At 45.8% G+C, this 22646-nt stretch overlaps 1 protein-coding gene across 2 annotated transcripts in view; it reads left to right on the top strand.

The window, feature by feature from the left end:
- The window catches only part of RYR3 (ryanodine receptor 3), a gene marked incomplete at both ends in the record, with an annotated part of 506236 nt that overhangs the window by 386841 nt on the left and 96749 nt on the right, over nucleotides 1–22646 (top strand). For both annotated transcript variants that reach the window (XM_084241349.1, XM_084241348.1), the window contains 10 exons: nucleotides 1001–1221; nucleotides 3969–4059; nucleotides 5663–5803; nucleotides 10803–10966; nucleotides 13227–13305; nucleotides 17055–17144; nucleotides 18097–18243; nucleotides 18891–18953; nucleotides 20123–20198; nucleotides 20325–20448. In XM_084241349.1, coding sequence (XP_084097475.1) covers nucleotides 1001–1221; nucleotides 3969–4059; nucleotides 5663–5803; nucleotides 10803–10966; nucleotides 13227–13305; nucleotides 17055–17144; nucleotides 18097–18243; nucleotides 18891–18953; nucleotides 20123–20198; nucleotides 20325–20448 — 1196 coding nt within the window. The remainder of the gene's footprint in view (nucleotides 1–1000; nucleotides 1222–3968; nucleotides 4060–5662; nucleotides 5804–10802; nucleotides 10967–13226; nucleotides 13306–17054; nucleotides 17145–18096; nucleotides 18244–18890; nucleotides 18954–20122; nucleotides 20199–20324; nucleotides 20449–22646) is intronic.

The raw sequence follows: 22646 nt of genomic DNA, 5'->3' as shown, positions 1-22646 counted from the left end.
TCCTTGTTGGTTAAAGTGATTGAAATGAAAGATGAGCTATTTCTTCCTGTGTGATTGCTAGAGGTTCTAGAAGACACTCTTCTGATAATTAATAGGGATACCCAGAAATGTGTACATTACTAAGAAAACCATTTATAAAAATCTTACATTATAAAAAGTGTGCTATAGATATGATTAAGATAGTAACCAGAAATAATAACATCTACCTCTGTGGAGCTCAGGGTTTCTTGTGAAGTGCTGCCCATTTCAAAGATGGTGACTGAGCTCACTTGCCCTCTAGTTAGTATCTCTCTGAGGGCTTCCTTGAATCGCACCTTTCTGAACCAGAGAGAACCCTGTGAGTGGGAATTAGAACAGAATTTTAGAGAAGCCCTGGGTTCCTTTTCCTTGTATATTTTTACCACACAAAATGAGTTCCCTTTAGTGAAGTCTACCCTCATGTCATTTATGTTTTTGAATCATTTGAGATGCGGATAAAGTAACAGATGGGGGTGAGAGCCCCACTTTGTCTCCAACACAGTCACAAAACCTGTGAGTTTGAGAGCTTGTTCAGCTGTCAACCATTTACTAATTTCAAATGCACGGGAACACAGTTGAGTTTCATAAGGTAAGGAGAGGGAGCTGAAACCTGAAGGTCAGTGTAGTAGCCTGGCACTTGAGCTCAGTGCTCATCAAGGATGCTGGGTGGTCTGGTCATCCAAGAGTTTTAATAAGGGTCTTTAATTCTTAGCCAGGAACAGACCCTTGTGGGATCATTTGGAATCACTTAGGACCTGCCAGCTAGGCCTGACTTTTCTTCTGTTTATTTTTAATAAACTCCAGTTAAAATACAAAAGGAGAACAGCTCTGCCGAGAGGTAGAAAGTTGGTCACATGGGTCATGTGAAACACGAGTGAGTGTAAGCTGTCCTGTCCAGCCTACTCGATGGGAGCTGGGCCCAGGGTTCAGCTTTGCTGTCTTGGCCCAGGAGGTTAACCAGTGCCCCCAACCCCTTCCTCAGGTGTCCCTAAGTACCACAGAGGCTGCGCTGGCTCTGAATCGTTATCTCTGTTCCGCTGTGCTCCCGCTCCTCACGAGATGCGCCCCCCTCTTTGCTGGAACAGAACACTGTACCTCTCTGATCGACTCCACGCTACAGACAATATACAGGCTCTCCAAGGGCCGTGCCCTCACCAAAGCTCAAAGGGACACCATAGAAGAATGTTTGCTTGCCATTTGCAAGTAAGTACCCCCTCCCGTGTTTTTTCATTTCTGCGTCTGCATCTGTGTCAGCTGCATTTAATTGTGTCATTGCAAAACTGGTGAATCAGTCTGAGAAAACTTCGCAGGCCTCACCTATGTCAGTCCTCCCCAAAAATCTCTTCAATGTGCTGTAGCCCCCACTTTGCCACATGTTCTTTCTGCTTCTCTCTTCCTTGACAGTCATCTCCCACTGTGGGGAATTCGGGGGCATGGTTCAAGCTCTAGCCCCCAGGATTGGTGGCCAGGAGGTGAAACTGTCTTTCAAGGTCTGAAGTGTTCAAATTAAGAGCTAATGTTTTAGGGCCTCCGCTGGTGGCGCGGCAGTTGAGCGCTGGGCTGCGAAGCAGCCCCGCGGCATCTGCAGTGCCGGTTCAGTCCCCGGCCACCGGCAAGGGTCCCACATGGCGCGCAGACCTCTCCTGCCGCCTGCTGCTCCCCTCAGCAGTGTACTTTATCACTCTGCCTGTTCTGCTCTCCTCTCTGACTCTGGTGAATTCTCACCTTCCCGTGCTTCTGACTGTACCCAGTGCTTGTATAAATAAATAAATAAATCTAAAAAAAAAAAAAAAAAAGGAGCTAATGTTTTAGTTCCTAGGTAGAGCCAGAAGCAAAATCAGGTCCTGTTTTCTTTCTGACACTCCTTATTCACACCATTACTATAACACAGTTTTCTCCCATTGTCAATAAGTAGGATTTTCCCATTTGCTATCATGTAGTGATTTATTTTCAAGGTCTGAAAATGCTCAAAATTGCTTCCATATAAACTAGTGGCAACAGCTTTTCCAAGCCCCCAAAATAAGCTGCCAAATCATACCTACAAGGAACATTCTATTTCTGGGGAAACCTGCGACTGGCAGAGAATTAAGCTCATTAGAATGTTATTGATCTTGAAAGAGACACAAAGCTTGTTAGATAGGCCAGGATTTTCACTCTGCCACTTCAAAAGGAAGATGATGGACCTATTACTTGTGCGTATGGATCTCCATTTTTCTTGTCTGGTGGCAGAGAGGATAAATAAATTGTTTACACAAAGAGAAATCCTATCAGCATCATTTTTGGTATTTGGCTGGTAACTGCATCAATTGCTGAGAAGATCTCGTTCTGCCTTTTGCTAAATCTGCACTCAGCAGGTATCTTAGGAGCCAAATCTACCACGGAGCCCTGTCTCCCAGGATAAGCTACTTCTTATGATAATGTTTTCTCAGAATAAAATCTTATGGATGAGACTAATCTTTGCTGCAAGTGTCTCAAAGGAAACAGATTTTTGTAAAATAAGAATTGTTCATCAAACCAGCAGTATAGCTCACAGTCCTGTGACTATACTCTTAGGACTTCTGCATTCCTCCTTTCAGCCCATAAGAACTCTAAGAATGGCAAACTGGTAGTTAAGCAGATTTTTCATTATGTCTATTCGGTCAGGGATGTGAAGAGTTAGAGATTTATTTCACTCGATTTTATTTAAGTTAGTTAATCTTAGGTAATACTGCAAATTAGCTAAATAGTGTGAAAATTTATGGAAGCTTCTATTAAAATCACTAGATGCAGTGACAAGACCATTTACTTCCTATTTTGACAAGCCCTTTCCACTCCCAGGCTTAGAAAAAAAAAAAGATTTATTTTTTATACAAGAACCGGGGTACAGGCCAGATTTGCGGGAGGGTGAGAGGATTCGCCAGAGACAGAGCAGGGAACAGAACAGGCAGACTGACTGAAATACACTGCTGAGGGGAGCAGTGGGGCCACCGGGGATCAAACGGGCACTGCAGAGGACCGCCTGCGCCACCAGGGGAGGCCCCACTCCCAGGCTTTTGAGCATGGAGCTAGTTCTAAGAAAAAGTGTAAAACATAAATGTCTTTGCCCATCTCCACTCACATCATTCTCCCTATTGGAGGTGTCTCCAACGCTTTCCTTCCTGGGATGCCTGCACTTAACCTCAGTTATTATCTTTGCCTCCATGACTCCTTAGGCATCTGTGGGAGAAATCCAGGGCACCATGAACTGCACTTACAAATTTGTTGTATGCGTGTACACTTTCCTATGGAAGGAATCCAGAGCTTCTACTAGGTTTTAAAACATTTTAGCAGTCTCCAAAGTTGACACTAAATCACCTCTGCTTGTCCCTCTTTCTCCATCTCAAAACTTACTTGTCCCAAAGACCAAGGCTATGAACTCTTCTATAATTTGATAGATTTTTCTCTAAATTCGTTACTGCATTTGCCTTTGAAAGGAGTTTGAGGACCCGAAGAAGTTAACCTGAAGAAATTATTCCAATAGTGAGTTTCAGGGATTGTGGATCAATTCAGAGGCCCTTACCGTTCCCTTCAGATGACACCAGTAGGTGGCCTCAGATTCCACCTATGCAGCTGGTCCCCTTAGCATCTCCCTTGGCAGAGTTCAAGAGAAAGGCCTATTAAATTCCTTGTACATAATCCATGAATTTATTTGCGCATCTAGAACCTCTTTTCACAGGGTGGTTGGAATTTAACCTTAGGTATCTCAAATCATTAGTCACAGTGTATTTTATTTTCTCTGTGTATTTTAACAATACTCAGTTTTTAAAGTACAATATCATCCACTGTGGTTTACCCACAATCTAGTGTTTTGGTAGCTAATTGTATTGTGGCTTAGCTCTAATATGTGGCTATTGTAGTGTTTCTTCTCTTCATTATTTTTTTCTTTTTTTTTCCCCCCTCTCTATCCTTGTTTGTCTTACTCCACACTGCAGCCATCTGAGACCTTCCATGTTACAGCAACTCTTGAGACGGCTTGTCTTTGATGTGCCCCAGCTCAACGAATACTGCAAAATGCCCCTTAAGGTAATCTCTCCATCGTGTGGAAACACAGTCTACAGCACAGGAAATGTGCCTTGTAAAGTATGACTTCATCGCAATTCAGGGAGCAAAAGACACGTTAAGTGGGTTCTACCCTTGTAAGCTGAGTGCTAGATAACAAGATAAAAACCCACAAAATCTAACCCCTTCTGAGGTTCCTCCAGATTGAAGACAGCATGTCTGCTAGATTCATTAACTGCTGCCATTTGCTTCATTTGCTTTCCCCTGACTCCATGGTGCTTAGCAGGTTTTCAATCTCCCAAAGCTTTGAAGGGCCTGTGAGTTTTCAGTTAAGTACAGAAACTAAAATGTTTCTTTCCTCTTTTATACTGTTTTGTAATGCTTGTCCCTTTGGACCACTTTCTCTTCTTTTTGCTTTGTTTTTTCTCTTTCATTCTTAATAAAAAGTAAGAGCACAGAGCCCTCTATGTGTTGCCCATTCCTGACTTTCTCATAAATCACAAACATTTTAGCACTAGCACAGGGAAGACCTGGGCCTGGGTGGAGGGCACCAGAATCAGCCCCCTACACCACACAGGAGTCATGGGGTGTGTTTTATTTTTTACCTTCGAATATGCCATATTTGTATATTCAAGCGTCAACAGCGACCAGCCACACCTGGAAATTCTGTCTAATGATTTTAACAGAACTTGTCCTTCTCTCCAGAAATAGAAACAGAATAGAAATCCAAGCAAGGATTCCAAGAAGCATTTTACTAGGATAAACAGAATTCCCAGGAGCCTTTAGTTCAATCTTGTCTCCATACCGGGCAGAAAATAGCTCGTATGTTGTCAGATTCCACGGCCCTCCAAGGACTCATCTCCTCTCACCCTTAAGTCCCAGTTCTAATCCCAAAAAAAATACTTTAGCTAAAAATCACAGTTTGCACAGTTCTTCTTGGCATTGCTTCCTCGGCAGGCCTGTGTTGTTAGCTGGATTCTGGCTCCCAAAGAGGCAGCATCGATAGCATTCAATAAGCTCATTTTTATGTCTTACATCAGGGATATTTTTCTTCCACAGTGTGGATGGATCCCACCTGCTGGTATGGGAAAACATTGCTGGTGTGCTTCTGCCCTCTGCTGGCAAGTTATGGGACTGCCCTATATGTCAGGGCCATCAGAAGGCAGAAGCTGAAAGCTAGGACTTGTGCTGTGGGCAGTAATCAATACAGAGAAAGTCTCCAGACCCACAACATATGCCCTGCCATCTCCCCATAGCAGAGCCATCCAGGAGCGAAAAGATTTATATGCAGATATCTCGGAAGAAATTCTTGATGGGCTGGAATAGCACATAGTGACTACTTTCAGCGGCTGGCATTTTCTCATTTGAAGGGTTGCTGTGTTCCAGGAACTGGAGGGACAGGAATTAACCAGGCAGATTCAGCTCAGAGTGGATCTCATTAGACCCAAAAGCAGACTGTTCCCACTGGGGGGTCGGGGGGACTCTGTGGATCACCCAACTGCCTCAAATGTTGGTTTCACTTTCGTGGTCACAGCTTGCTGTTTTCTTCTCCCCTGCATGTTGTTGATGTCTGGGGAGTGTCTCCCCACCCCACCCACCTGGTGCAATCCTGTTCTGAACCCCCCAGCTTCTGACCAATCACTATGAGCAGTGCTGGAAGTATTACTGTCTGCCTTCAGGATGGGGGAGCTACGGCCTCGCTGTGGAGGAAGAGCTGCACCTGACAGAGAAGCTCTTCTGGGGGATTTTTGACTCTCTCTCCCATAAGGTAATGGCAGTGCTTCCTGAGCAAAAAGAGGGGAGCTCAACAATAAGCATCTACAAATAGTAATAGCTGATAGCTAACTTCTATTCTGCCTGTACTATGTATCAGGAATTCACAAGCTTGTGCCTTGAAATTAATTAATTAATTGATCCTCACCCCAACTCTCTGGAACAGGAGTCCCCCTGATCCTCGTTGCGGGGGGTTAGGAAAAAGTCAAAAGTGGTTGAACAACTTCGACTCACAAAGCTTATACATGGGAGAGCAACTACCAGAGTAAATTACACAAATAGGTCCTCGTTTCAGACTTAATGTTCCCCTCCTCCCGCCCCCCCCCCCAACAGTGAATTGCTCCTGTAAGCCTGCCTTTATGAGATGCAAGCCAGGAGGTGAAGCCCTGTCATCTGCTCTGATGTGGGGAGGTGGGATTTATGAAGACCTCAAACCATTCTGGGGAAGGTTCTTCACAGCCACTTGTCTGAGGAGGCAGCTGAGGGAGAAATGAGGGCCCAAGGCTCATGGCGTGGACTGATGGAAATACAGTGCCCGCTCTCAGACTTACCGCCACTTCCCTTAACAACTTAGGTGTTCAAGGTCACCAGCTTTAAAAGCAGAAAGTGAGTAGGTCTGGTCTTCTTACAGAAGTCTAGAGCAAGAGTTCAACTTCGGGCCATTGTACACCTTTAATTTTCACTTCAATTTTCTTGGGCCCTGGATGCCTTTGGTCTCAGTTGGCCCATTGCATCCGTGGGTTCTGAAGCCTCAGACTCAACCAGTTATGACGGAAAATCCATACCATGTTCTATGAGGCCTGCAATGGCTGTGTCTGTATTGGGCATGTGCAGACACTTTTTCCTTGACATTCCCAAAAATAAGGCATCAAAGCTATTTACATAGCTTTTGCACTGTGTTAGGTATTGGAAGTAATCTGGAGATGATTTAAAGTACACAGGAAGAGGTTCATGCAGAAGTAGGCCATTTTATACAAGGGACTTGACACTCCACAAGTGGGTCCCGGGACCAACCTCCCTCAATACTGAGGGATGGCTGGATAAGCAGATCAAAAGCCCTTCTTGGGCCTCCCTGGTGGTGCAGAAGTTGAGCGCTGGGTTGCGAAGCTGCCCGCAGCCTCTGCAGCACCCACCGGTTCGATCCCTGGCTGCTCCTGGGCCTCCAGAGGAGGGTCCCACATGGCGCACAGACCTCTCCTGCCGCCCGCTGCTCCCCTCAGCAGTGTACTTCGGTCCTTCTGCCTGCTCTGCTCCCCGCTCTGGCTCTGGTGAATTCTCTCACCCTCCCGTGCTTCTGACTGTACCCAGTGCTTATATAAATAAATAAATAAATAAATCTTAAAAAAAAAAAAAAAAAAAAAAAAGCTCTTCTTCATCTCATGTTTTTTGACTGGAATTCCTTCCTGGCCGGGTTCAGGAGAGAATGGATGTGATCTTATGCTGTCTGCTGACGATACTGGCTTATGGCCCATCTCAGCTAATGGAGTGTGGCAAAGCTTTAAATGTCCTCTCCGGTCACAGTCTCTAAAACCATTCAGGGCAGACAAGTTTACAGACTTTTCTGGCCTAGCAAGAACCACTTTAATCTTCAGATATTCTTGAAGTTAACTATTTGGGAGAGATTGATGTAAACCTACCAAATGCTGTACAACTAAATCAGTTCTTCCTACAGATGATTCAGAAACTTTTGAAAATGCCTTAAAAAAATACCTTTTTTTAAAGATATATTTATTTATGCATACAAGAGCTGGGGTATAGGCCAGAGATGCGGGGGTGAGAGGATTCTCCAGAGACAGAGTGAGGAGCAGAACAGGCAGACTGACTGAAATACACTGCTGAGGGGAGCAGCGGGCGAGTCAGGAGAGGTCTGCTGCGCCATGTGGGCTGCTCCCTGGCTGGCCAGGGACTGAACTCATGCTGCAGAGGCTGCGGATTGCTTCATAGTGCGGTGCTTAACCCCTTGTGCCACCAGAGAGGCCCCAACCTAAGAAACTTTTAAAATAAGCTTTTTCTTATATTTTGCCGCGGACCAGCGCAGCGGTAGACTGGCAAGGCCGTCCCAGGGATATGAAACTCGTGCAGGATGGTCAAGGATTCGGTGCGTAAATGACAGACAGACACTTCAAGAGTGAAGATCTAAATGTAATTTGCTCAAAATTATCATACACTTTTATACCTTTTCTAAACAATGGATGATTTCATTCAAGTTATTTTTTTCCAGCATGAGATGTTTAGTCATACAAAAGACATTTACTTTATTATTCAGGTACATGTGATCGGTGTTCCATGGCGTGGAACGCTAAACAATTGCAAGGTTCCAATTACAGGAATTTATTTCTACACAATTATTTTTGATTATACAGAACAGTATTCTTTAAGCTAGCTTTTCTTGTTTTGTTTTCAATTCTACTAATAATCAGAAAGTATTAATATTTAACTACTGTTATATTTTACTTTTAGTGATTACGAACAATGTTTTTTCTACGTAAGCATTTAATTTTTGTGGTGTTGTCTCGTGTGAGAAGTATTATGATTATTTTAAAACTACTATTGCCACACACTATTTTCTTTATCATGCATTTCCTGAAACTGATTTCACATAGCATAGAAAAAGTAAAGTAGGTAAAAATAGTATAATTATAGACAGGTTGCTGAATTGCTACTTATTCAGGAACAATGACTGTTTGGTTAATGGTTAAACTGCTTTGTAGGTAATTCCATCAGGCTTGTTTGTAGGCGTCGCTTTGCAGCAGTCATTTTTTTATGCCAAGGAGGGGTTTTTTACTGTGGGCTTAGTGCCTAGATTAGACTTAGTGTCATGTAGGCCTTGTTTAATGTGAACACCAAAGTTTATCATGATGAAGCCCCTCGGGGACTGCGCCTGTCTTAGGTGGTCAGGAGTCGCAGACATGCGGCTGGCCAGTGCCTTCTCTTGTCTGCCCCAGATCTTACCCATCATTGACTGTCCAGTCCAGCGCACAGGGGAAGGGGGTCTTATTTACTCTGACTTTTTATGTGTCTGAGTAAAAGCCTCCCTCTTTCCAGTATGTTCACTGGCATTCAGCGGTAGGGGCTACCACAATATTTGATATTTTTTTCAAAATCTGTGTGGAGTCTGAAAACATCTTCTAGAAAAGCTATAAAATGGACGTAGGCCACTGAATCAGTGAATGCCTTGGCCTATAGGCTTCTCATTGAGTGCACTAGCCAGTGATAGTGTGCCAATTTTTTTTTTCCAGGAGAAAAAGTTCTTTTTTGTTTTTATTAAATACACTCTCTTGGCACAAATCTTTAAAATATATAAACATTATATATAAACACAGTGTCTTTATGGCATCAAATGTACTGCAGACCAAGGCAAGCAGCCAGTGGGAAGGGTGTAATGAGGCAGGTAAGAGCCCCTGGAGTGATAGGCTGGGGCTGGGGGTGGTGCTGCTTAGGCCCACTTGGCCAGGAGCCTCTGGGGAGGCATACTGGGATCACAGGAGTGGGCCACAGGGTGCCAGGCTGTCCATTTGATATCACCACCTGGGGTGGACCTGGTCCCTGATGCCGTGTCTTGTCTGGCAGGCTTCCATCCCCAACCTTCTCCCTCTCCTGGGTGCTGGGATGCTCACCCAATAGGACAATCCCCTACAATCCCTACAGGTTGTCTGGGCCCTGGGGGATGTTAGGGATGAGAGTGGGGCTAGATGGTAGACACATGGGAGGAAGGGCAGAAAGAGGGGTCTTCACACCCACAGGTCCAACGCAAGAACAGAGACAAGGCAGAAGGAAGCCAAGAAACGCAAGTCAGGACTGGAATGAGGAGGCCCCCGTTTGCACTGGCATGTTGTAGGGAGTTCACTCTCCTTCTGCAAGACAGCACTGGAAGTTCCACTTACACTTCTGTGTACTCTCTGCTGGTGGCACTTTGGAATTATTTTCATTTAGTCATTTTAGATGTACCATAACTGGGGGCCCATTTGTTGGGTATCAAGTTACCAATTCTTTGAACAAATAAGTTTTGAGGAGGTGTAAAGAGAAGGAATACATCCTGTTCAATGTTATTATGAAGCCATGACTGATCTTTGACTAGTTAGGCGTTTTAAGTATGCTATAAAATAGCTGAACAGTTGAGGGAATGACCAGAGAAACACGTGAGCTTCCAAACAGAGATTTCAGTGTAGATCTTGTCTTTATCACATGAGCTTCAAGGAACTGTTACCATTTGAATGGGAGAGCCTGCCCCTGTGCCACGTCAACTATTGCTGTTTACATTCCTTTGTTGGGTCTCTGCTGCCCACGCTCTTAGCGGGCATCCCATGGACAGGACCAGAAGCCATGAGTACTGACACCTGGCTTGCCTGTTTTCTTCTGTCTCTTTCCAAGACTGTATCTAATTGCCTCATCCTGATATCTAAGCAAAACCTGGAAAAGCTACAAAAATAAGTGTGTTATGGTTTATCTAGGAAGAATACAGAAAAGTTATTTTTGGCAAAGATCAATTTTATAGTTTAACCTAAATAAAATAAGGGTTTTTGAACAAAGGGTCAGGAAAAAGACAAAACTTGCAGCCGACTGTAGACTGGAGGCAAACAGCAAGGGAGGGGGTCAAAACAGGGCAGGGAGGAGCCCAAAGGGCTATGGTGATGGTTCATGGGGGCCGTGGTGGTGGAAGAACTATGGGGACTACACCTGAGGGAAGAACGATGATGTAAGAAAATGAATTTTAAAAAATAGAATAAAATATGGGTTTATTTTTAAAAATAAACCTTGATTCAACATGTTTCAACTTTAAGCAAATAGTGACTCAAGGTCCTTGCAGACTGTCCCTTCATCCTCCAAGGATATTTCCGTAGAAAGTATTATCAAGTGCTTACCTCTTCCCATTTTCATTAACACGGAGAAATGCATACAGTTCTTTGTTTTCAGCTCATTGGTACATGGTTCTTCCTGGGCCCATGGTTCTGGTTTCTGGATTCTACTAATATGGCCTTTGCCTTTCTTCACAGAAGTACGACCAAGACCTTTTCCGAATGGCTCTGCCTTGTCTCAGTGCTATCGCTGGGGCCTTGCCACCAGATTATCTGGACACCAGAATCTCAGCCACGTTGGAGAAACAGGTCTCAGTAGATGCAGATGGCAACTTTGACCCCAAGCCTATCAACACCATGAAGTGAGTCCAGAAGCATCTCTTAACTGGTCCTCTGTTTTGCCCAGAGGTCAATGTTTCTCTTTCAGGAGATAGTAAGAAATTTAAGCTTTGCTTCCTTCCCTTCTGTCAGCACTCTTCATCCTATCCCTTGACAAATCACATCAGACCTGGATTTTATCCTCCACTCTTAAAGGTTTAATCCATCTGTATATTGTCTACTGCAGCACTTTTTTCTGGGCTTTCTCTGAAGGGAGTTTAGTTTATTTATTATAGAAGATGGATGTTCTCCACAAATAAATGTCGCCAGAGGCATTGCAGGAACTACCCTGACAAATGATAGTTAATTTATTAGTGAGCTTTTTGACAAAATCTTCCCTCTTTATGAATTAGGCCTGTATATTTCTAATGGCATCATACATCAAAACAACTCCATAAATAACTCTCATTTGAGCTCTGGCAAAGCCTTAGGCTGTGATGGCAGAACTTCACGGGACCCTTATCTGAGAGACTGCCTCCATCCTTTGCCATGCCAAAAATTGCTGAAACTAGAATAACCCTGCCCCTCCCCCACTGGTAGCACCTCTTCATGTTTCCCCAAATCTGCAGCATCCCTCATTGGTGATGATTAGGCTGGGGATAAATTATGCTCAACTCTGGCTTCTGATGCTTCTGCCCCAGGTGTGATTATGGCTGGTGGGATGTACAGTCTTTACCTCCATGTGCATTTTATTTTTTTTAAAGATTAATTTATTTATTTTTGCAAGCACTGGATACAGTCAGAAGCGCAGGCGGGTAAGAGAATTCACCAGAGCCAGAGCAGGGAGAAGAACAGGCAGACTGATGAAGTACACTGCTGAGGGGCGCAGCGGGTGCAGCAGGAGAGGTCTGTGTGCCATGTGGGACCCTCGCTGGTGGCCAGGGATTGAACCAGCGCTGCAGAGGCTTTGGGCAGCTTTGCAGCCCAGGCTCAACCACTGTGCCACCAGAGGAGGCCCTCCATGTGCATTTTAAATGAAATGCTCCAAAATCACGTTAGAACAAACGGGAAAAGCAAAGCATCCTGGAGGAGCCCCTTGGACATGGGTTTTGTGATCGTGGATCTCAAATGAGAGACATCGCCTGCGCCCTGGCCAGGGGCTGTGGGCTATGATAACATAGAAAAATCCATCATCAGGGACAGTGAGTACACCTACCATCAGGTGGAACTTGAGCCCAGTGGATGGTGGAAAAGAGGGAAGCAGAGACGGATTCAGTGAGGGATCGCACTCAGGTGTTGACCCTGCAGGACTTCGCCCTGTGTAGCTGAGCATGCTGACGGCTGGGGAGGGGCTTCGCAGCTCATTCCCCCCTATAACTATGATACAGCGCTGTGCTCTAGCAATTGCGTGTATAATGAGCGATTGCATGTTACTTTGAGAGTTCTCACTGCTTTCTTCAAATAAACTCACGACACCAGGGCAGTTCTTTAATGTAAGTAATGGGCACCAACTCTGGTTGCAAGATGTCATCAAGAACTAATAAAAGGTGATCAACCCAGCCTTAGCAAGGACGGGTGACCTGATGGACCGTCTCCATGTGTCTTCATTGGAAGAGTCACCTTGAAGCATCTGCTGCCCTGGTCTCGCCCAAGTCAAGATTCAGATTCCAGTCAGTATGAGTCTGATTGGCCTAGTCAGATGCCCGTTGTCAGTGACAGTTCCTACAAGACCACGTGGCACACAAGCAGATGTGTGCCTTAAAGGAGCATGGACACACAATTACCCACAGAAGGGACCAAGGCTGCTGGGCTAACAGAAGCCTCCGGTGTCTACTAGACTTCCAAAATTCACAGATTGATATAGGTCACTGAACCCATAAAGGATACCCTGTTTTGTAACCTCTGGTCCTCCAGCTATCCATTTCTGCCATTTCTGAATTGGAGGTGTGAGATGACAGGCCAGTGCCTTTAGAGGAAGGGTTTCTTGTTGTCTGACCTGGACAAGTCTTGCCCAGGAACCAGAGTTTAGGAGACAGGGGAACCCAGAGCAGCTGAGGGAAGCCATCTCTGCAGCAGACTCCTGCTGACCTGCCCTCTGCTTGGTTAGGCCTGTGCTGCGCCCTGGCGTGGAGGAGGCCCACCTGCAGCTCGGCAAGTTCACTGGCTCTGGAGCCAGCTTCACCTTTGGGTTTGATATCTGAGCAGATCTGACTTCCAATAGCCAATTGTTGGCTCTGGCTGTCTTTTCAATGCATCTAGCTGAAGTACTGGGGAAGGTTGTAATGTTTTCTCCTTATTTCACAGTTTCTCCTTGCCTGAAAAATTGGAATACATCGTCACCAAGTATGCTGAGCATTCACATGATAAATGGGCCTGTGACAAGGTAGGGATTATCATCCAACTGACAGTTGTCAGGGAGGGGGGGAACCCAAGAACATTAAAGGGTCTAATGCTGGAAATCTGCCTGGTTTGTCTAAGTGACAGACTCACCATGCCAAGAGCATTCATTATTTCTGAGTAGCAATTTCCAGGGTTGGAGGAGGTTGGAGAAACAGGCGGCCGCAGCTGCTGGTGCTGCCTTTTGTATTTCTCAAGAAAATGATGGATTCTGGGAATAGTAACTTCTCTCTTAACACTGCATCTTGTGGAGTTTGTGCCCAAACAAGTGTTTTGTGTGCTTGACATAAGTGCTTAATGGGGGGGAGAGGGAGGTGCTTTGATTTAACTTTATCTTTCACTGTAGCCATGGAAAAGGGAAAATGAAATTGCAGTGTGTACCCTTGCCTTTTTTCCAGGAAACTGGGGAGGACACACATTTCCCTATAGCAGGCAGTGGTAGAACTTCCAGACACTCCCTTATTAATAAGCCTGTCCATCTGGTATTTAAAATTCCTCACCACATGAGGTCAGGCTGCTTAATAAGTTTAATTGCTCTGTCAGCCCTTTAATGCTGGCAGGCAAAGTGGAGGGACTGTGCCAGTGATGTCCAGGATTCCTGTGGGCAGCCACTCAAGGGTGGGGGCCACTGCTCAGTGGCAGCCTGTGGCATCTAACAATGGACCCATTCCCACGAGAAGGCCCCAGAACACCACCTGGGTGCGATGGCCCCAGATAGGGGTTGCCTTGAACCCCTGCCTCAGCCTCTGCACAGAGTTGGGCCCCACTCTTATTCTTTCTAAGTTCCTCTGGGGGCTGATAATTGCAAGCATCGTAACTGTTGGAAGGGAGGGGCTGACACTTCATGATGCCAGCACAAGGAAAGGTAAATTTCTGAAAAGGACCAGATAGAAAGCACTTCAGATTTTATGGACCAAATGGTCTCCATTACAGCTGCTCTGTTCTTGCAGCTTGCAAGCCTCCATAGACAACACATCACCAAACAGCGTGTCTGCATCCCAGAGAAACTGTACTGTAAGGCAGGGGTCTTCTGGGGTTGGCCCCAGGACTGTTGTTATCTGACTCTTGCTTTAGCATCTGTGTTCTCTCAGAACTCTTTACACGTGCCCATTCGGCCTGCCTGTCAATCAGGGAAGAGGGACACCTCCATGGACCCACCGTGATAGCCAATTTACCACTCAACCACGTGGACCTTGACTCATGAGTGTCCCTTGAATTCAAATAATTCTCTCTCCCCCCAGTGCAAGGCTTTGGTCCAAGCTGCCATCAGGTTTTGCCCTGATGATAATCCCCTCGCTAGTGGGCCCACATGCATTTTTCTCATGTGTTCTGCACACTGCAGGCAGTGATTGTATCAGTATGCAAACCTTGTCATGTTCTACTGTTGTTCCCCAGCCCAGCCCCTTCTGGTTATAATCCTTTAATAGCTCCTATTATTAATATAACTATCAAAATCTTTAATATGGCCTCATAGGCACTGCCTCATCTGTTCTCTGATATTACCTTTGCCTCAACTCTCCCTACACCCTCTGCTCTGCAGACAGGCAGACAGACACACAGGCACAGACTGCACATGCGTGAAGCCCGCTTATCTGAGCCAGGGACACACCCCACACATACACACACCATTCACCAACTCACCCTTCAACTCTCCAAGTGTGAATTCCTAGGAAGCCTCTTTCCCAGATTTCTTGGCTACCAGTCCTCTGAATACCTTGTTCTTTTCCTGCATGGTATTTTTATAGCTCTTTTATATATTTGTTTTCACAGCAGTGTATGTTGACTGCAGTTATCAACTGTATATTACTGGTATGGAAATTAATCAACCTCCCTTCCACTAGACTGCAAGGTGCTTGTTTGCAAGAGAACATATTTGCTCACCATTGTCAGCTGACACTGATTCTCTAACAAGAAAGAGAGTATTTTGCCCTGCCTTCCAGAACCTCCCAGAAAAACATACACCTGCCGCCAGGGGACAGATGTTCAGTGCAGTGACAGGCATGCGCACAGGCCTGGGGCACGCAGGGGGAGCCCCTGCTACTCTACTCAGGAACCTCCCAGGCCATGATGGCTTCTTAGGACACAGAGCATGGGGGTCAGGAACAGGGAGGTGAGCTCCGCACACAGTGGAAACAGTGGGTCCGTATCCAGAGAAGCAAGATAAAGTTTGCTGGCTTTGTGGGTGCACATAGTTCGACATGGTGGGATCATGGGGTCAGATGGAGAGGGGCAGAAGGACGAGAGGTGAGTCCAGAGAGGTCAACAAGAGCTTCACTCTCACGTTAGCCACCAGAAATTCGGATTTTACCATGATGACAGCCGGGAATAAATTTCCCTCATCAGGGTGATATTTATGAATATGTGGAGCATGGCGTCCATGAGAGGTGGCGAGGCTGGAGGCAGGAGATGCTTAAGAGCCCGTTGCCGTAGTCCAGGCGAGAGTTGAGGGCAGTCTGCGCGGAAATGCCGGCAGGGCGCTTAGAGAGAGGCAGCCCGACAGTCTGGGAAGCTGAGCACTGGTAAGGGGGTACAGAGAAGAGGGTGTTGAGGAAGACTCCCTGTGTCTGGCTTGGAAAACAAGTGTAAGTTGGTGCTGTTGACTGAGATAGAGGGAACCCCAGGGGAGGAGCCCTTTCGAGAAGTAAAATGCCAGGTTCTCTCTCCGACATGTTCAGCAGTGCCTGTGAAACATCCACGCGGCACTAAAATAGGTTTGGAGGGCCCCCCTGGTGGTGCAAGGGGTTAAGCACTACACTATGAAGCAATCCACAGCCTCTGCAGCACAAGTTCGAGCCCCGCCCTGGCCAGAGAGAAACCCACATGGCGCAGCAGACCTCTCCTGCCTCGCCCGCTGCTCCCCTCAGCAGTGTATTTCAGTCAGTCTGCCTGTTCTGTTCCCCACTCTCTCTCTGGTGGAACCTCTCACCCTCTCCCATCTCTGGCCTCTACCCCAGCTCTTGTATGCATAAATAAATAAATCTTTTAAAAAATAAAATAGATTTGGAAATTAGAGAAATTTGTACTGGAAATAATGACGGAGATTAGTTTCCTTGTAGACCATGAGCCTACTTCACCCAGAGAGTGTGTGCCTCTTGAAAAAACACAACTTGAGAAATACACACTTAACAGGTGGGCAGAAGCAGTGATAGAGGAAGAGCAGCCACGAGTGTTTGGGCTGCTGAGCATGGACATGGGCATTTTTATCTCTGTACCCACAGCCCAGGACAGAGTTTGGGACCTGCCTTAATAGGTATTAAACCAATGTTTGTCAAATGACTTATGAAATTCTTAAACGTGTATGATTTGAGGAGACATGTCTTGCTACAGTTTTGCTCTGGGATTGGAGGGCGGGGGGTGCACACCAGTTCAGCCCCTCTGTGCGCTGGGCAGTACGTTTGGTCCTGTGAGGCCGCAGCCTTCACTTCTGTTGTGTGAGAATATGACACACTGACCTGAGGAGCCCTGTTCTCGGGGTCCTTCAAAACATGCAAGATGCAAGCAAGTAAGTGGAGAGGACAGCAGCTAAAACAAGGAGGAAAAAAGAGCAGAATTCAAGATTCAGGGAGCAGAGAGCCTAGCGGCCTTAAAGGATCAATTAGACATTTCTGAGGGGGATTTCCATGCTCTGTCATGCCCCATTATCCCATTTCTTCAGTGAAAATAGATGCTGGGATTTGGGTCACATAGCAGGATCCTTGGATGCCAAGGATATCTGAACTGAGAACATTTCTACAGAGTCAGAATGGATGGAAATACGGAATCTCCCTGGATGAAAATGTGAGGACCCATCCACTAATAAGACCTTTCAAGACATTAACAGAGAAGGTAAGGAATGACTTGTGATGACAGAGTGGCTGTGCCGGTTTCCTTCATTTGGGGGTTGTTTCAGCAGTCAGAGGGGTTCAGGGCACGTTTACCCTTGAGTTCCTCAGAGACTCTCACAAACTGGGTAATCCAGAGGTGCTCGCCCAGGGGACAAGCCAGCCCCAGTTTCCAAGCACCCAGCCCACACATTCTGCTCTTTGACTCTGGGTGCCCACTGCAGAAGGAGGCCCTGGTCTACTCTTAGGCCAGAGCACATTTGTAGTTCACTCGCAACTGAGCTAGGCTTATGAGGCTGTTGGGGGTGGAAGGTGTACAATTGAATTGGAGGAGAAAATTGAGATGGAAATGATTTCCAATCACAGAAGATCAAGGGAGCAGAGCATTCCCAGGGAAATATGGACAAATGTGTTTCTGTTGTCTTAATAAGTCTGGTTTACCTCAATTGAATTCTTAGTTTACAATCACTAAAAGTTCTTCGTAAGCTTTAGGCCTAGCCTCACCTGTAAAGAATGGCATTTCTATCTCTGAGCTTAATGACCTTTTGAAAATGATGCATAACTCAAGAGAATTTTTTTTTTTAACTCAAGAGAATTTTGAATCTAAGAAAATTCTCTTTCCTACACTCAAAAACAAGCTTGGTGCAGATGCATTTTAACAGTGACCCATCTTAAACAGCTGCTACATCTCGAGGAGTCTCCCTTATTTCACCCCCTTTATCCGCAAGTTGTTGATAATACTGGCTGCATCCTCTCTGTGGCAGGAGACTATAGGATCTTAAAAGCATCTGAAAGACTGATTTATGTGTTCTTAGGTGAGATGCTATAAATGTACTTTTGACCTCATGGTAGGACACTGGGGCCAGTTAGCGCTCCAGGGGTGAAGTCTGCAGGCAGACAGGCCCATGGAAATGTGGGGGTGGGCTCTGCAAAGCTCTTCTCACATTTTCTTCCAGGAGAAGGAAATTTATCGCTGGCCAGCCAGAGAGTCCCTGAAAACCATGCTGGCTGTAGGCTGGACCATAGAGAGAACTAAAGAGGGAGAAGCTCTGGCTCAGCAGCGAGAAAATGAGAAGCTTCGAAGCGTGTCCCAGGTCAGCCAGGTATGACAGTCATGCCCAGGGGCCAACACTGGGCCAGTAGAACCCAGGAAAATGCTGGAAAGCTGTCCCTGGGATATTGGAGGTGAGGACAACAACAATGAACCCAGGAGATTGTCCAGGACACAGCTTTGGCAGTTGACATTGCAGCTGTTGATAAGAATTATAAAACAGGGACCACCCCAGGTGTAAGGTGAGCGATGATCAGGCTTTTGTGTGGTTGGCCTCTGTGGCTATTACCTGCAGCCTTGAAAGCAGGAGGCTCTTGGGAGTATCAGCTCAGGGTACTCATGCCTGATGGTGGACACCTGGAATATGGTGTGGGCATACCTGAGCCTAGGAGGTCAGAGCTATAAGGGCGGCGTTACTCAGGGACAGCTATTGCAAAAGTCGGCTATAGAAGTGAGGAGACTATGAGAGAAGGCCAGAGAGCCCAAGGAAAGTAAAGATTTGCCGGGGGCCTGCCAGCCACGGTCCCCCTGCCTGCCGTGCACCTGGTTGCCTCACTACGAATGGTGTAGAAAGAGCATTAAAGCCTGAAAAAGCCACTGAGGGCTCCAGGACTCTCCTTTACCTGTCTGCCTGGATCCATAGAGAACCTGCCCCGTGCATTGCATCCATAATGGCCTGACCCTGCCTTTGCCTCCTAGGGTAACAGCTACAGCCCAGCTCCCTTGGACCTCTCCAACGTTGTGCTCTCCAGAGAGCTCCAGGTCAGTATTTGGAGAACAGCCTGACTGGCTTTCTGAAACGTCTCAAGTACAGGACACACTACCCTCCAGAAAGTTAAAGGGGAAAGTAAGGGTGGGTGGAAGAATGCCTCGAATGTAGAACCATTAAAATAGCAAAAGTGAGGAGGGTCAATCTGGGCGGAGTGTACAGGAAAGTCTCAGCACAATCAGCCAAACAGGTAAGGAAGCAAGGCTTTGCACTTCCTCCAGAGACCACGTAACAGGTAAAGACTCTGGAAAGGCTGACCGCCAGGTGGAAGAAGAACGCCAAATGACGGTATCAAAACCCAAAACAGAATGAATAACAGCTGGGAGAAATAACTGTTAGCAAAACTAATAACAGGTAGAGAAAAATGTGCGAAATGACCTTAGGGGTGTCGCAGGGTGCTTGCCTGATCCATCTAAGGTCCCCCAACTACACAGATACTCATATGGCCAGTAGTGGGTTCTCTCAAGTTCCACCTGAAGCTGTAGATAAGCACTGTTTGCAGGATTTGGGGACACAGAGCCAGGAGGAGGATATTCAGAGCCCTGGCTGCCTCCTCCCACACCCCCCTCCTGCATGCAGAGGTGACCTGGGGCTCTTCTGTAGCACGCATTTCTCTGAGGGCCCATAACCAGCCTTCTGGACCAGAGAGAAAGTTTCTTTCCCGAGCTCACCCTTCATTCCAGGTCACTGTTCTATGAGGCTTACAAAGGTGGCTTCTATTCACGATATCTTTTTGCTAGAGGTTTTCTCCCAGAAGTGATTATTTTTAGATTGCTAAGCTAAAGGCTTTCAGGGAGTCTGGATTTTTGCTTGACCCCACTTACAGCTCCCCGTCTCGGGTCAGCAGGGTGAGAATGGACCCTGTGACAAATGAAGTATGCCAGAGTAGTTGCAGATGGAAATGTCTGTTTCTCAGAAATGCATCAAACTGCTAAGATAATAAGTTACAAGGGAAGGACAGAATTAGAAAATGTTTTCTGTGTGTATGGGAAGATATAAAACTAATGAGGTGCATAAGCACAGACTAATTAATGAGGGGAGACACTCAGCAATGTGCCATTAGCATTTGGTGGTGCTGTTCGCTGCCTGAAATAGCCTGACAGATACCAACCCATTTTTCTTGCTGGCTTTCTCTCTGTCATCTCCGTGGTGCGGGACACAGGGAATGGTGGAGGTCGTGGCTGAGAACTATCACAATATCTGGGCCAAGAAGAAGAAGCTGGAGCTGGAGAGCAAAGGTGGGCCTGGTTCACCACAGCCCCCTCAGGGCTGAGCCAGTGCGGGGTGGCGGAGGCAGGTGTGTTTTCCCCAAAGTCCAGAGGAAGAGCCAAATATTTTATCACCTCTTGTTTTCCTCACCCCAGGTGGTGGCAGTCACCCTCTTTTGGTGCCATATGACACCTTGACTGCCAAGGAAAAGTTCAGGGACCGAGAGAAAGCACAGGACCTGTTTAAATTCCTCCAGGTGAATGGCATCATGGTTTCTAGGTAAGTCATCTTCCAAATCAGGTTATTGGGGCAGGGCTGGCCTTCTGCGTGTGGGGTCTCCCCCTCCAGGTATTTAGCCCTCTGCCTACATAACAGCTGGGAACAAGAACAGTGCCTGAGTCTTTTGAAAAGAGAAATTTTTTGTTAATGAGCATGAAGCCTCTTCTATGATGTAAACAGGAAGGGCGGATATCAACTTTTAAAAATCAGTGACAACAAAGAATCATGACAAATTATACATTCATATCTTAACCTTTGAGTTTTAACTTAAAACATAGAACTATGCGTTCATTCACAAATCTGTGCCATTGGCTCCAAGACTTTTTTGGAGGGTGGGGATCACTGGAGTTATAAACCACATCCAGCTTGCACCCTTAAAGTTTTAGAATTTGAGCTTCTTTAAAAAGCAGTGAGCATTAAGCCACATGCACAACAATGTGTATATACTTCTAGATTTTGTTTTTCAGTTTCCTCCTTTCTACACTTGGCTCGCCCACACCTCATGAAAAACTGCATTTGGAAACTTGCCATTGCAGGTCTTTTTAATACCAGTCTGTGCAACTTAGTGTTCCTAGACTCAGCAGTTCTCTTCACACTTTAAATGTATTGTTTATATAATAACTAAATTAATAATAACAATAGTAAGTATAAATGACAGTCTTTGAATGAAGGACCCTGGTTCTTAGGAAGATGCAGTTACACTGAGGAAATTGAATGAATCATGATTTCCGAAGTTTCATGTCAGATGTGTTTGTCAAAATTATCTAGGTGAATGTTCTGTGCCAGGATGGTCTTGGTTGCTGAAGACCTAAAGGTAGAACCTATTTTCTCATCGGTCAGGTGGCCTGTCTGTGGTGGGCTGTGCTACAAAGACCATGTGTGCTGAGTTCTTTGTAGAAAGAAAAACCAGCCCATTCTGATATAGCCATTCCTACTGAAAGAAGTGTTTGCTGATCCAGCTGCTGTTTCTTCTTTTAGTTTCCTGCAGAATTTTTGCCGTGGACTGGCAAAAGCCCAAATAAAAATCTATACACATATTCCTATTATATCTCATATGAAAAAATAACAAAACACATTTGCTGTATTGTGGAACAGGAAAGGTCAGCCAGCAGGAGCCAGCCTCCAGGGAAGTACTAGAGAAAGCCTCCCATTGTGATTTTAATCCTGTTCTTAGCACCAAGATAAATGCATACTGTGATTTGCTAATAAATGACTTGCTCTCAGAAATGAAAAATTCCTCTTTACTATATCTAAAAAGGAAATCAAGGAGATTGAGCTGGTGGAGGAGCAAGGAGGAAGATAGTTCAACTCAGCAAACCTATTCTAGTAATTATTTACCCTGAGATGGGCAGCTGAGGACGGGAAATCCCCCTCACCAAGGAGAACTCATTCCCTGCTCCCTACACCTCAGAACAGCTCCTCCTTGGCTTCCCCACCACTCCATGACAGCCCCTTCTCTCTGGTGGTTAAGCCAGATCCTTGACTCCTTTTCTTCCATCCTATACCCAATCCTTCAGGAAATCCTAATGGCTCTCCCTTTAAGATAACTTGTATCAGACCATTTCTCCTTCAGCCACCAGTATGAGCCTCCTACCCAGGCTTCTGCTCCCCCACTGTCCCCCACAGTCGACTTTAAACCTAGTGACTAACACAGGTCATATCATGTCATTCCTCTATTGAAAACACTCACTAGCTTCCCATATCAGAGAAAAATTCTAAGGGTGGCCCATAGAACCCTCAATGATTTACCCCTCTGCCTACCCCATACTCCTCTAACTACCCGCTCACTTCCATTCTGGCCATACTAGCTTCTGCCATATTTCTGCAACTCAGCACACATGCTTCTGCCTCAGGACCTTTGCACCACCTCTCCCTATGAAAGGGAACTGCTAAGAAAAATAAATCGTTCCCTGCTAAAGAATCATAGACCTGAAAATGTAAAGTAAATAATAAGTTTGCTTCCTTAATAAGCATATCTAAACAAGACATGGCAGCCTCCTAGGCTGATTGATCTCCCAGGCCATCCTGGAAGATCTGTATCCTTCCCCTTTTCCTGTGTCAAGAATTTGTGTGCTAACTAACCAACTTTATCAATGTAAAGTGGTTGTGTATAAAAGAAACTCTGTCTCCAGACCAGCGCTCAGACCTTATGGGACTACCCAGGTGTGAGACCTCATGCATGAGTAATAAAGCTTTCC

Source organism: Talpa europaea (genome assembly GCF_964194135.1).
Source record: "Talpa europaea genome assembly, chromosome: 8".
Lineage (NCBI taxonomy): Eukaryota > Metazoa > Chordata > Mammalia > Eulipotyphla > Talpidae > Talpa > Talpa europaea.
The sequence above is the reverse complement of the archived record's forward strand: the minus strand, read 5'-3'. Positions and strand labels throughout refer to the sequence as shown.